The following is a 15,210-nucleotide window of genomic DNA, read 5'->3' as shown; positions in this document are numbered from 1 at the left end:
AGGCTAGAGTAGCCTACAATTGCATAGAATAGGCTACTTGATGGCCAACAGATGCAAATGTATAATTTTCCACATTTACTGTCAGTTTCATTGTGGACCTTTCCACATAACAGAAGTATGTGAGGGAGTTCCATAACTTCCATTTCAAATTTCCACTCGCGCAGCGCCCGAGACCCAAAAACTGACACTCATCCCGCGACCAATACTTTTTCAAAGTAGCCTAAAACTACTGACATGACAACCCCGGTCATGGTTGTTCTCGGTCAAACAGGAAATATCCTTTCAACACGCGCGCCCAGATGGCGCTGGCGCCACCTGTCGGTAGAGCTAAAGACTTTGAATCTGAGGGTCCAGGGTTCAAATAAATTATGTATTTTGTTGTGGTATATTGACTGAAAAATAGGTAATGTAGCCCACTGTTGCCCACGGACAGCCAGTGATGTGAATTCAAACTATTAATGCCAATGTACAGCACACATCTTTCGGTAAGGACTTTTATTTTGAAGACTGAAGATTCTTTGTAATTGACACGGAAGTGATTCCACATGATTCTGCTAAATGTTTCCAGGTTACCAATGCCCACCAAGACAGATGTCCACGCGTGTTTGTTGACATATATATTTCGCTTTATTTCAGTGTTTAGACGGGATTTAGGTTTCCAAAAATGTCGAGATTAATCGTCAAAAACCTTCCAAACGGGGCAAGTTATGTTAGAATGTGTTGTTGAATGGAGGATGGAGTTTGAACCAGTATCTGGGCTTGAGAAGACGAATATGACGAGATCTTTTCTGACGCCCAGGATCCTTTAATTCAAAGTCCCAATAATAACCTCTGCAAACTTGATAATGTTCAAATACGTTCGGTCATCGTCATTACTGCCGTTATGTACTTCTAAAAAATGTATTATTTAAATATCAATGATTTTTCGGGTTACTGTGCTGCTGCTGGATCAGCCGACCTGCGTGGCAGTAATGAGTAATTTGCCCACTTGGTCAAAAACAATACTTTTTATACATACATTTTGTTGATGTACATATACCGTGCGTAATAGCGAAAGTCAATGTTTTGATTACCGAACGTATTTTGTCATTGTTACGTTTGCAGATCAGGTTAATGATATTGAATTTATGGTACTGGTTCAGATGGAGTGGAGCTACAAATCTAAGCTAAACGTAAAGGGCTAAAACTACACAGCAAATAATTGTATCTACAATTTCGTTCTTGAATTACAGGGGCTAATGTGTGGTAAACTGGAGATGAGTTTGGCTTACGTTTGTGACTGAATTTACTAAACCTAAGTTTAGTTAATGATCGAGTTTACGTTTACCCTTAGTTCAAAATGAACTTCTAGTCCCTACCCTCTTAGGCACTTGGGTATCTGAAAGGATATAATAATGTATGTAACTATGAAGTGGTAGCTCCATCTTGCCTGCTGATAGGCCAAGTGGAGTTATCAATCCTCTTAGATGTTTTCTCCACAAGTGCCGATGGAGTAGTGGCTAGGTCTGGGTTGATTTGTTATTCAGGGTTTTTTAAACTGAGTTTAAGTTACTAATGACGAGCTTTGCCTGCAGATGAAGGAGGAGCGGTTCAAGGAGATGTTTGCCGCCTTCGGAACATTGACAGACTGCGGCCTGAAGTTCACCAAGGAGGGCAAGTTCCGCAAGTTTGGATTTGTGGGCTTCAAGACTGAGGAGGATGCGGACAAGGCGCTGAAGCATTTCAATAAAAGCTTTGTGGACACGTCCAGAGTAACGGTGAGACAGTTAGCCACCCATACTCCTGAGTAACGGTGAGACAGTTAGCCACCCATACTCCTGAGTAGTGGTGAGATGGACAGCTAGCCACCCATACTCCTGAGTAACGGTGAGACAGTTAGCCACCCATACTCCTGAGTAGTGGTGAGATGGACAGCTAGCCACCCATACTCCTGAGTAACGGTGAGACAGTTAGCCACCCATACTCCTGAGTAGTGGTGAGATGGACAGCTAGCCACCCATACTCCTGAGTAACGGTGAGACAGCTAGCCACCCATACTCCTGAGTAACGGTGAGACAGTTAGCCACCCATACTCCTGAGTAGTGGTGAGATGGACAGTTAGCCACCCATACTCCTGAGTAGTGGTGAGATGGACAGCTAGCTGGACAGCTAGCCACCCATACTCCTGAGTAGTGGTGAGATGGACAGCTAGCCACCCATACTCCTGAGTAACGGTGAGACAGTTAGCCACCCATACTCCTGAGTAGTGGTGAGATGGACAGCTAGCCACCCATACTCCTGAGTAACGGTGAGACAGTTAGCCACCCACACTCCTGAGTAGTGGTGAGATGGACAGTTAGCCACCCATACTCCTGAGTAGTGGTGAGATGGACAGTTAGCCACCCATACTCCTGAGTAGTGGTGAGATGGACAGCTAGCCACCCATACTCCTGAGTAGTGGTGAGATGGACAGTTAGCCACCCATACTCCTGAGTAGTGGTGAGATGGACAGCTAGCCACCCATACTCCTGAGTAGTGGTGAGATGGACAGCTAGCCACCCATACTCCTGAGTAGTGGTGAGATGGACAGCTAGCCACCCATACTCCTGAGTAGTGGTGAGATGGACAGCTAGCCACCCATACTCCTGAGTAGTGGTGAGATGGACAGCTAGCCACCCATACTCCTGAGTAGTGGTGAGATGGACAGTTAGCCACCCATACTCCTGAGTAGTGGTGAGATGGACAGCTAGCTGGACAGCTAGCCACCCATACTCCTGAGTAGTGGTGAGATGGACAGCTAGCCACCCATACTCCTGAGTAACGGTGAGACAGTTAGCCACCCATACTCCTGAGTAGTGGTGAGATGGACAGCTAGCCACCCATACTCCTGAGTAACGGTGAGACAGTTAGCCACCCACACTCCTGAGTAGTGGTGAGATGGACAGTTAGCCACCCATACTCCTGAGTAGTGGTGAGATGGACAGTTAGCCACCCATACTCCTGAGTAGTGGTGAGATGGACAGCTAGCCACCCATACTCCTGAGTAGTGGTGAGATGGACAGTTAGCCACCCATACTCCTGAGTAGTGGTGAGATGGACAGCTAGCCACCCATACTCCTGAGTAGTGGTGAGATGGACAGCTAGCCACCCATACTCCTGAGTAGTGGTGAGATGGACAGCTAGCCACCCATACTCCTGAGTAGTGGTGAGATGGACAGCTAGCCACCCATACTCCTGAGTAGTGGTGAGATGGACAGCTAGCCACCCATACTCCTGAGTAGTGGTGAGATGGACAGCTAGCCACCCATACTCCTGAGTAGTGGTGAGATGGACAGCTAGCCACCCATACTCCTGAGTAGTGGTGAGATGGACAGTTAGCCACCCATACTCCTGAGTAGTGGTGAGATGGACAGCTAGCCACCCATACTCCTGAGTAGTGGTGAGATGGACAGTTAGCCACCCATACTCCTGAGTAGTGGTGAGATGGACAGCTAGCCACCCATACTCCTGAGTAGTGGTGAGATGGACAGCTAGCCACCCATACTCCTGAGTAGTGGTGAGATGGACAGTTAGCCACCCATACTCCTGAGTAGTGGTGAGATGGACAGCTAGCCACCCATACTCCTGAGTAGTGGTGAGATGGACAGTTAGCCACCCATACTCCTGAGTAGTGGTGAGATGGACAGCTAGCCACCCATACTCCTGAGTAGTGGTGAGATGGACAGCTAGCCACCCATACTCCTGAGTAGTGGTGAGATGGACAGTTAGCCACCCATACTCCTGAGTAGTGGTGAGATGGACAGCTAGCCACCCATACTCCTGAGTAGTGGTGAGATGGACAGCTAGCCACCCATACTCCTGAGTAGTGGTGAGATGGACAGCTAGCCACCCATACTCCTGAGTAGTGGTGAGATGGACAGCTAGCCACCCATACTCCTGAGTAGTGGTGAGATGGACAGTTAGCCACCCATACTCCTGAGTAGTGGTGAGATGGACAGCTAGCCACCCATACTCCTGAGTAGTGGTGAGATGGACAGCTAGCCACCCATACTCCTGAGTAGTGGTGAGATGGACAGCTAGCCACCCATACTCCTGAGTAGTGGTGAGATGGACAGCTAGCCACCCATACTCCTGAGTAGTGGTGAGATGGACAGCTAGCCACCCATACTCCTGAGTAGTGGTGAGATGGACAGTTAGCCACCCATACTCCTGAGTAGTGGTGAGATGGACAGTTAGCCACCCATACTCCTGAGTAGTGGTGAGATGGACAGCTAGCCACCCATACTCCTGAGTAGTGGTGAGATGGACAGTTAGCCACCCATACTCCTGAGTAGTGGTGAGATGGACAGCTAGCCACCCATACTCCTGAGTAGTGGTGAGATGGACAGCTAGCCACCCATACTCCTGAGTAGTGGTGAGATGGACAGTTAGCCACCCATACTCCTGAGTAGTGGTGAGATGGACAGTTAGCCACCCATACTCCTGAGTAGTGGTGAGATGGACAGCTAGCCACCCATACTCCTGAGTAGTGGTGAGATGGACAGTTAGCCACCCATACTCCTGAGTAGTGGTGAGATGGACAGCTAGCCACCCATACTCCTGAGTAGTGGTGAGATGGACAGCTAGCCACCCATACTCCTGAGTAGTGGTGAGATGGACAGTTAGCCACCCATACTCCTGAGTAGTGGTGAGATGGACAGCTAGCCACCCATACTCCTGAGTAGTGGTGAGATGGACAGCTAGCCACCCATACTCCTGAGTAGTGGTGAGATGGACAGCTAGCCACCCATACTCCTGAGTAGTGGTGAGATGGACAGCTAGCCACCCATACTCCTGAGTAGTGGTGAGATGGACAGTTAGCCACCCATACTCCTGAGTAGTGGTGAGATGGACAGCTAGCCACCCATACTCCTGAGTAGTGGTGAGATGGACAGCTAGCCACCCATACTCCTGAGTAGTGGTGAGATGGACAGCTAGCCACCCATACTCCTGAGTAGTGGTGAGATGGACAGCTAGCCACCCATACTCCTGAGTAGTGGTGAGATGGACAGCTAGCCACCCATACTCCTGAGTAGTGGTGAGATGGACAGTTAGCCACCCATACTCCTGAGTAGTGGTGAGATGGACAGCTAGCCACCCATACTCCTGAGTAGTGGTGAGATGGACAGTTAGCCACCCATACTCCTGAGTAGTGGTGAGATGGACAGCTAGCCACCCATACTCCTGAGTAGTGGTGAGATGGACAGCTAGCCACCCATACTCCTGAGTAGTGGTGAGATGGACAGTTAGCCACCCATACTCCTGAGTAGTGGTGAGATGGACAGCTAGCCACCCATACTCCTGAGTAGTGGTGAGATGGACAGTTAGCCACCCATACTCCTGAGTAGTGGTGAGATGGACAGCTAGCCACCCATACTCCTGAGTAGTGGTGAGATGGACAGCTAGCCACCCATACTCCTGAGTAGTGGTGAGATGGACAGTTAGCCACCCATACTCCTGAGTAGTGGTGAGATGGACAGCTAGCCACCCATACTCCTGAGTAGTGGTGAGATGGACAGCTAGCCACCCATACTCCTGAGTAGTGGTGAGATGGACAGCTAGCCACCCATACTCCTGAGTAGTGGTGAGATGGACAGCTAGCCACCCATACTCCTGAGTAGTGGTGAGATGGACAGTTAGCCACCCATACTCCTGAGTAGTGGTGAGATGGACAGCTAGCCACCCATACTCCTGAGTAGTGGTGAGATGGACAGTTAGCCACCAATACTCCTGAGTAGTGGTGAGATGGACAGTTAGCCACCCATACTCCTGAGTAGTGGTGAGATGGACAGCTAGCCACCCATACTCCTGAGTAGTGGTGAGATGGACAGCTAGCCACCCATACTCCTGAGTAGTGGTGAGATGGACAGCTAGCCACCCATACTCCTGAGTAGTGGTGAGATGGACAGCTAGCCACCCATACTCCTGAGTAGTGGTGAGATGGACAGTTAGCCACCCATACTCCTGAGTAGTGGTGAGATGGACAGCTAGCCACCCATACTCCTGAGTAGTGGTGAGATGGACAGCTAGCCACCCATACTCCTGAGTAGTGGTGAGATGGACAGTTAGCCACCCATACTCCTGAGTAGTGGTGAGATGGACAGCTAGCCACCCATACTCCTGAGTAGTGGTGAGATGGACAGCTAGCCACCCATACTCCTGAGTAGTGGTGAGATGGACAGCTAGCCACCCATACTCCTGAGTAGTGGTGAGATGGACAGTTAGCCACCCATACTCCTGAGTAGTGGTGAGATGGACAGCTAGCCAATCACAGATTGTATGCCAAATTGGATTCGCTAGCCTGGTTGACAGATAATGCCATCGTCTTCTCTGATAGTGTGTGTTGTGCTTTTGCCCAGGTGGAGATGTGCAAGTCGTTTGGGGACCCCACTAAGGCCAGAGCCTGGAGTAAACACTCCCGTGGTCCAGCCACAGCCCCCAGGGAGAATAACAAGGTACAGTATAAGGATAGGGCTGCAGTCAAGTGGTTAATGTTTTTGAATGCTTCACACCATGAGATGTTCCCTTCATCTTCTGGTCATGTCTACACACAGGGTCCTGGGTAACATTTGGGAGTTATTATATTGGGTGTTGATGTACCATAATAACAGGGTATATACTATGATGTATTTTGTGCTGAATTGTTGTGAGATATCTATTCTTACATTTTTCTCTTGTGTGTTTTTTCCACCAGGAGAAGAAGAAAAAGGAATCCCCCAGTATTCTAGGCAAAGTAAGTCCATGTCTGCCTGGCAGAGGAAATACACTATGGATGGCATGTAAGATATCGCAAATGCCTGAAGTGTTGACAATTATTGTCTTCCTTGACATTCTGGTGATCTGTTTAATATTGTTTCTGTTTAAACTCGTGTGTCTGTGTGTGTCAGCTGGAGGATGACGAGGGTTTCCAGGAGTTTGTGTCAGTGCATCAGAACCGCAACCAGGCGTCTACCTGGGCCAACGACACTCTGCCCCAATCAGCAGCCCCCGAGACCGGACAGGGGAGGAGTCAGGAGAAGAAGCCTGCCTCCGATGATTACCTTAACTTTGACGAGTCAGATGAGGAGGAGGAGGAGGAAGACCAGGGTAGGTACACATGCCTACATAGACCCTTTGTCTGACAGATGCCGGTAAGGATCTGTGTGTGTAAACGGTGTGTTTTCACTGTCAGGTGCTGATAAGGAGGCTCTGAAGTCTGGCCTGTCTGATATGGAGTACCTGCGCTCCAAAGTGGCACATACAGAGGGTGCTGCTGTGGAGGAGAACAATGACGATGAGGATGAAGATGCGGAAGACGAGCCTGCCGCTGTGCAGCAGACAGATGGTGCCTATGAGAGTAGGGACAGAGACTGTATCCAGAGGGCCACAGCACCAGCCTCTTCACTGGATCAAAGCCAGGGCAAGCCTGGCAAACAGCAGGAGGTAGGGCAGACTCCTAACCTTTAACCCCTAGCACCACTGACCCTCAAATCTTGGGATTGTATATTTGACCTCAAATCCAACCTTAATCGAACTGATGGAGGTTAGCAGTTAAAACAGCATAATGGTGTAACATTCTGACAGTGCAATTAAGGTTGAGGGTTTTCATTGCCTTATTCCCTTTGGTAAAATATGTGTGTGTGTGTGTGTGTGTGTCTATCTCTCTGTGTTCCACAGACTGAGCCCACCACTGAGTTCACAGTGAAGCTGAGAGGATGTCCCTTCAATGTCAAAGAGGTAAGTGTGTGGGTGTTTGGGCATGGGGTGTGATGAGTTCAGATGAGTGGGAAAAGGGAGATGTGTCCTTCTATTATGATGCAGTTGTTTATGTATGACTTCTTGGGTTGTTAATGTGTGAAATCAACAGCAACAAGTACGAGAGTTCATGACTCCTCTGAAGCCTGCAGCCATTCGAATTATCAAGAACGCCACTGGCAACAAAACCGGGTATATATATGTGGACATGCGGTCAGAAGAAGAGGTTGAAAAGGCTCTGAAGAAGAACAAAGATTACATGGGTGAGAATCAGACTGTTGTGGGTGTGCATGTTGGTTTCCTCACTGAGAATATGGAGACATGTATTGTGTTTGTTTGTCCTAAGGGGGGCGCTATATTGAGGTTTTTCGGACAAGTGTGAGGGGTGAGGGGCGCGCGGCGAGGCGGGAGAAAGGGAGCGAGAGGAGCTTCACCAGGGAGCTGAAGGATGATGAGGAAGAGGAAGATGTTGCAGAGTCAGGAAGACTCTTCATAAGGAACCTGCCCTACACTTGTACAGAAGAGGAGCTCCAAGACCTATTCTCCAAGCACGGTGCGCACACACACACATACTGTGTACCTGCACTGAACAGGAGTTCACACACACCCCTGACCCCTCAGCCTGTGTTACAGGTCCTCTGGCTGAAGTGGTTTTCCCCATCGACAATCTGACCAAGAAGCCTAAAGGATATGCCTTCGTCTCTTACATGATCCCTGAGAATGCAGTGACGGCACTGGCTCAGCTAGATGGACACATATTCCAGGTACTAATCTCACACCCTTACCCATCGTGTGTTTCTGACCTTTAACCTGTAACATCTAACCTCTCATCTTCTATACCCCCATCTCTTTCTCTCAGGGCAGGATGCTGCACCTGCTTCCATCCACTCTGAAGAAGGAAAAGGCTGATTCCGCCCACTCTGGCCCAGGCTCCTCCTCCTACAAACGTCAGAAAGACGCCAAGAACAAAGCCAGTAGTACCAGGTCAGTTACAGTCTAAAGATATCTCTCCTTAGTTTAAAATTTAAAATATCTCTAAATTCCAGTACTGGAATTGTCCAGTAATCTTATTGCCTTTTTGTGTTTGTTCACATTGTGATGTTTGTCCCTCTACAGCTCCCATAACTGGAACACCCTGTTTCTGGGCACCAGTGCTGTTGCAGATGCTATCGCTGAAAAATACAACACCACCAAGAGCCAAGTCCTGGACCATGTGAGTTCTACTCTCCTGTCTCCTCGGCACCTTTTACCCGTCTCCCCTTACCACCGAATACACCTTTCCCCCACCCTCTACCCAATCATCTTTAATGATGTGATTCTCTCTCAGGAGTCTAAGGGAAGTGTAGCAGTGAGGATGGCTTTAGGAGAGACTCAAATTGTCCAGGAGACTCGACAGTTCCTGTTGGACAACCACGTTTGTCTGGACTCCTTCAGTCAGGTATGTTGTAAAACACTCTCTAGGATGTGCTAACCGTGCATAAAGAACATAACATTATATAAAGTTTAGAACATTATTTAAAGTTATAATTTTGGATTCCGGTTATTTGTGTCTGTGTGTTTAGGCGGCGGGGCCTCGTAGCATGTCTGTGTTCCTGGTGAAGAATCTTCCAGCGGGAGTGACGGTGGAGAACCTGGAGGAACTGTTCTCGCCGCATGGCACCCTGGGTAGAGTGCTGCTGCCGCCTGCAGGCTTGACTGCTGTCATAGAATACCTGGAACCCACTGAGGCCAAACAAGCCTTCACTAGACTGGCATACAGCAAGGTGTGTGTGTGCGTGTGTGTTCGTTCCATACAAATGTGGCCTATATAATGTAAAAATAGAACGCTGTCTGAGGAAGACCATGGTCCCGTTCAGAGGAGTATACTGTAACATATACTGCCTCACTCTCTAGTTCCAGCATGTCCCCCTATATTTGGAGTGGGCGCCTACAGGAGTATTCTCAGCAGCCATGCCTAGCAAGATACTTACACCAGATCCGGAGCCCACCACCAAAACCTCAGCACAGGAGGAAGAGGAGGAGGAGGAGGAGGAGGAAGCACTGGGATCCACCCTCTTCATCAAGAACCTCAACTTCACCACAACAGAGGAGACATTGCGTGAGGTAGGGTTAGCGTTAGTGATGAGGAATAGAGGATGAGTGAGTCAGAGGATGCAGTTAGGTCGGAAGTTTTGTTGAATGATTCATGTTTTTGGTTTGTGTCTTTCTATAGACCTTCTCCAAATGTGGCACATTGAAAACCTGCACCATCTCCAAGAAAAAAGACAAGACCGGTACTGAACATGACATTTTAAAGGCGCTGCGTGGTCAATCCCACGTCTGCATTGGCCGTGCAGCATTTATGGTTATACGGCCTCTGCAGAAGTCAGGGCGTTGATACTTCTTGCAATTTGCAGAGCAGCGCAGAGCTGTTGTGAGGGAAGTTGTCAAGGGCGTGAGTTTGTGTTTATACAGGACCTCTCGCCCCACCTACTGTCAATCAAATCATTTCAATGCGGAGCTATACAAAGCCCTCTGCATTGTTACATACATTTGGGAGGTGCACAGCAATGTGGAACGGCGCTCAATTTGGCCTCTGTGTGCCTCCGGAGGCTCAGCAATTGCGTCAGTCTCCGACCACATTTTCGGATCAAGCATAAATTGAACATTTGTGAGGTTCAGTGATGTCTGTGCTGTTTTGTCCCTGTAGGTCAGCTGTTGTCCATGGGGTATGGCTTTGTCACCTATCGGACACAGAAGGCAGCAGAGAAGGCCATAAGGCAGCTTCAGGTATTGACCCTAGCCCTGATCCTTAACCTTAAACCTCTACACCTATAGATACTGACCTCACACCTCTTTCTGTCTCTCTCATCCCCCCATCTCTCTTCTTTCTCTAAGCATTGCAGTGTGGATGACCACCAGTTGGAATTGAAAGTGTCTGAGAGAGCCACCAAGTGAGTCACTCCATCATACTAATATCATACATGGTTACATTAATTAACAACAAACTGATAGGAGTAATTACAGTGCGTTCGAAAAGTATTCAAACCCCTTGACTTTTTCCACATTTGGTTACGGTATAGCCTTTTTCTGAATTGAATGGGAGAAAAAAATTCCCTCTACAGGGAATAGAGTGTTGGACTAGTAACCAAAAGGTTGCAAGATCGAATTCCTGAGCTGACAAGGTAAAAATGTGGCATTCTGCCCCGTCATTGAAAATAAGAATTTGTTCTTAACCACTTCTTAGGGATCAAATCTCGTTAACGGGATCGATTTAACAACATCCTGTGAAATGGCAGAGCGCCAAATTAAATTATTAGAAATATTTAACTTTCATACAATCACAAGTGCAATACACCAAATTAAAGCTTTACTTCTTGTTAATCCAGCCACCGTGTCAGATTTCAAAAAGGCTTTACGGCGAAAGCAAACCATGCTATTATCTGAGGACAGCCTCCCATCAAACAAACACAGACAATCATATTTCATCCCGCCAAGCGTGACACAAAACTCAGAAATAACGATATAATTCATGCCTTACCTTTGAAGAGCTTCTTCTGTTGGCACTCCAATATGTCCCATAAACATCACAAATGGTCCTTTTGTTCGATTAATTCCGTCGTTATATCTCCAAAATGTCAATTTATTTGGCGCGTTTGATCCAGAAAAACACAGTTTCCAACTCGCGCAACATGACTACAAAATATCTAAGTTACCTGTAATCTTTGTCCAAACATTTCAAACAACTTTCCTAATACAACTTTAGGTATGTTTTAACGTAAATAATCAATACAATTTAAGACGGGATAAACTGCGTTCAATAGCAGATAAAAACAAAGTGGAGTGAGCTTTCAGGTCGTGCCCCCCAACCACAACAGTACACTAGACTCGACCCTCGGTCTGAACAGCCCTACTTCTTCATTACACAAAAAAAACATCAACCAATTTCTAAAGACTGACATCCAGTGGAAGCGATAGGAACTGCAAGCAAGTGCCTTAGAAATCTAGATCCACATAGAAAACCCATTGAAAACACTGTCACCTCAAATGTTTCCTGGATGGTTTGTCCTCGGGGTTTCGCCTGCCAAATAAGTTCTGTTATACTCACAGACATCATTCAAACAGTTTTAGAAACTTCAGAGTTTTCTATCCAAATCTACTAATAATATGCATATCCTAGCTTCTGGGCCTGAGTAGCAGGCAGTTTACTTTGGGCACGCTTTTCATCCGGTCGTGAAAATACCGCCCCCTAGCCTAGAGAGGTTATTAACGTACTTGCCTAGTTAAATAAAAGTAAAATAAAAAGATACCCCATAATGACAAAGCAAAAACAGGTTTAGACATTTTGGCAAATGTATTAAAAATGTAATACTGGAAATGTAACATTTACATAAGTATTCAGACCCTTTACTCAGTACTGTGTTTTAGCACCTTTGGCAGCGATTACAGCCTCGAGTCCTCTTGGGTATGATGCTACAAGCTTGGCACACCTGTATTTTCAGAGTTCCTCCCATTCTTCTCTGCAGATCCTCAAGTTCTGTCAGGTTGAATGGGGATTGTTGCTGCACAGCTATTTTCAGGTCTCTCCAGAGATGTTTGAGCGGGTTCAAGTCCGGACTCTGGCTGGGCCACTTAAGGACATTCAGAGACTTGTCCAGAAGCCACTCCTGCGTTGCCTTGGCTGTGTGCTTAGGGTCTTTGTCCAGTCGGAAGGTGAACCTTTGCCCAAGTCTGAGGTCCTGAGTGCTCTGGAGCAGGTTTTCAGCAAGAATCTCTCTGTACTTTGCTCCGTTCATCATTCCCTGGATCCTGACTAGACTCCCAGTCTCTGCTGCTGAAAAACATCCCCACAGCATGATGCTGCCACCACCATGCTTCACCGTAGGTATGGTGCCAGGTTTCCTTCAGATGTGATGCTTGGCATTCAGGCCAAAGAGTACAATTTTGGTTTCATCAGACCAGAGAATCTTGTTTCTCATGGTCTGAGAGTACTTCCGTCTGGCCACTCTACCATAAAGACCTGATAGGTGGAGTGCTGCAGAGATGATTGTCCTTCTGGAATGTTCTCCCATCTCCACAGAGGAACTCTGGAGTTCTATCAGAGTGACCATCGGGTTCTTGGTCACCTCCCTGACCAAGGCCCTTCTACCCCGATTGTTCAGTTTGACCTGGCGGCCAGCTCTAGAAAAATTGTGGTTCCAAACGTATTCCATTTAAGAATGATGGAGGCCACTGTGTTCTTGGGGACATTCAATGCTGCAAAAATGTTTTGATACCCTTCCCCAGATGTGTGCGTCAACACAATCCTGTCTCTGAGCTCTACGGACAATTCCTTCGACCTCATGGCTTGGTTTTTGCTCTGACATGCACTGTCAACAGTGGTGCCTTTCCAAATCATGTCCAATCAATTGAATTTACCACAGGTGGACTCCAATCAAGTTGTAGAAACATCTCAAGGATGGTCCATGTTAACAGGATGCACCTGAGCTCAATGTCGAGTCTCATCGCAAAGGGTCTAAATATTTATGTAATTAAGGTATTTCTGTCTTTTATTTTTAATAAATTAGCAAAAATGTCTAAACCGGTTTTTGCTTTGACATTATGGGGTATTGTGTGTAGATTGATGAGGGATAATGTTCTACTTTATACATTTTAGAATAAGGCTGTAACGTAACAAATTGTGGAAAAGGGGAAGGGGTCTGAATACTTTCTGAATGGTCTGTATAAGCACTTATGATGACACAATGCAGCATGTATCCTTTGTGGCAGACCAGGGGGTTTGGTCAAGACGTTTACACAGATCGGACAGAGTATGATTAGCTCAGTTTCAAGGGTGTTTATTTAAATAATAAATCAAAAAGAAAAGGATAGGTCTCCCCCATGAGACCCTCTCCGGGATACCGTCTTCTGGGTTCCGGGTCTTGCTGTATCCTGTCGGGCACAAAAACTGATCTCCCTGCACATACCTCTGCAACCGTCCTCAACTATACGGGAGTCCTTTCTTCCCCCACTCTCCTTTGTGTGCTGCCCTTCTGGCAGCTTTATGGGCCTTGCACAGCTGGTGAGCAATCAGCCCTTGATTACTCACCAGCTCCCAATCAGTTCCAATTAGTCCTGGCCGGAGAGCCCGTCGAGACCTGGCACGTCCAGCAGATGGAGCCATCGCCTCATGATGTATACTCCGTCTGTCACCAGGCCTCGACGAGTCTCTCCCTGGTGGCTGACCTGCTGTATGCCACACCTTATAGATATGTTAGTATTTTGTATTTTTTTTGTATTTTTTTATTTTGTATAGGTCTGCAGTAGTGTCTCGTAAGAAGCAGGCAGAGAGGAAACAGACCAGCTCTAAGATCCTTGTACGCAATGTCCCCTTCCAGGCCACAGTCAGGGAGATACGAGAGCTCTTCTGGTAATATATATATATATACGCACACACATACACACATCCTCAGAGCTTTCTCACTGAGACATTGCATTTTTCATCACTCACTTATGATGATAATATGTATATCCCCTCCAGCACATTTGGGGAGCTGAAGACTGTTCGTCTGCCAAAGAAAGCGTCCGGTACTGGCACGGGGGCTCACCGCGGGTTTGGCTTTGTAGACTTCCTCACCAAACAGGATGCAAAGGTGAGTGAGGATGAATGAGCACGGTGTGTGTTATTTCTTGTTTCCCCTTTAAAATGTGTATTGTTGCTGTACAGTAGTGTTGACCGGTGTTGTTATTTCTTGTGTCCCCTGTAGAAAGCATTCTCAGCACTGTGCCACAGCACCCATCTGTATGGGCGGCGGCTGGTTCTAGAGTGGGCCGACGCTGAAGACACTGTGGAGACGCTACGCAGGAAAACAGCAGAGCATTTCCATGGTAACACCCAGCGTACAGATACAGTAATACATTTCAGATTGATGTTTTGAGAAACCTGTTCTCTGATGTCCCTGTCTCTCTCTTTCTCTTAGACATTCCTAAGAAGAAGCGGAAGGCTGAGGTGATGGAGGGTATTATGGAGACGATGGAGGTCGGGGGGACAGAGGATGACTGACCTCTCAACCACACACCCTAACCCCAACCCAGCCCCAATTGTTGCTCTGTCGACCCATGTGGTTAGGAGTGACTGCGTAATCTGGACCTGAGTGACAGGAGAAGAAAGAATCAGATAGACCAGAACTCGACAGAATCCAATTATTTTGTCAGTGATTCTGCGCAAAGCCTTGACAAGCAAATCCTCTCAAACACACTGAGGGACTTTGACAGAGCGTTGTTGTTACGAGGAACGGGTGTGGGTGTGTGAGGAGAAAGCGGGACAGAGAATGTCTGTGAGAGAGCTCTGATGATGCATGGGACTCTGATGACATGATTGATAGGATTATTTGTACACAACAATTAAATGTTACCCATCTGCTACTGTGGCTTTAAGTTTTTATTGAATTGTATTTTATCAAAAAATGTAACATATAATCTATCTACGTTAGAGGGTTG

General features: G+C 47.3%; 1 protein-coding gene across 1 annotated transcript; it reads left to right on the top strand.

Moving 5' to 3' along the window:
* Positions 1 to 550: 550 nt before the first annotated feature.
* Positions 551 to 15,135, top strand: rbm19 (RNA binding motif protein 19). Its single transcript, XM_071352909.1, has 22 exons — positions 551 to 700; positions 1,575 to 1,757; positions 6,378 to 6,473; positions 6,713 to 6,751; positions 6,906 to 7,104; positions 7,190 to 7,440; positions 7,675 to 7,734; positions 7,865 to 8,015; positions 8,099 to 8,305; positions 8,386 to 8,516; positions 8,612 to 8,736; positions 8,869 to 8,965; positions 9,080 to 9,190; positions 9,315 to 9,515; positions 9,646 to 9,855; positions 9,965 to 10,025; positions 10,442 to 10,521; positions 10,630 to 10,685; positions 14,027 to 14,140; positions 14,252 to 14,363; positions 14,478 to 14,598; positions 14,691 to 15,135. Exons 1-22 carry the CDS (start codon positions 665 to 667, stop codon positions 14,771 to 14,773), a joined length of 2,724 nt encoding a protein of 907 aa, XP_071209010.1. The 5' UTR covers positions 551 to 664; the 3' UTR covers positions 14,774 to 15,135.
* The last annotated feature ends 75 nt before the right edge of the window (positions 15,136 to 15,210 follow it).

Source organism: Salvelinus alpinus, chromosome 19 (genome assembly GCF_045679555.1).
Source record: "Salvelinus alpinus chromosome 19, SLU_Salpinus.1, whole genome shotgun sequence".
Classification (NCBI taxonomy): domain Eukaryota; kingdom Metazoa; phylum Chordata; class Actinopteri; order Salmoniformes; family Salmonidae; genus Salvelinus; species Salvelinus alpinus.
Note: the sequence above shows the minus strand (reverse complement) of the source record. Positions and strands in the feature narration are given on the sequence as shown.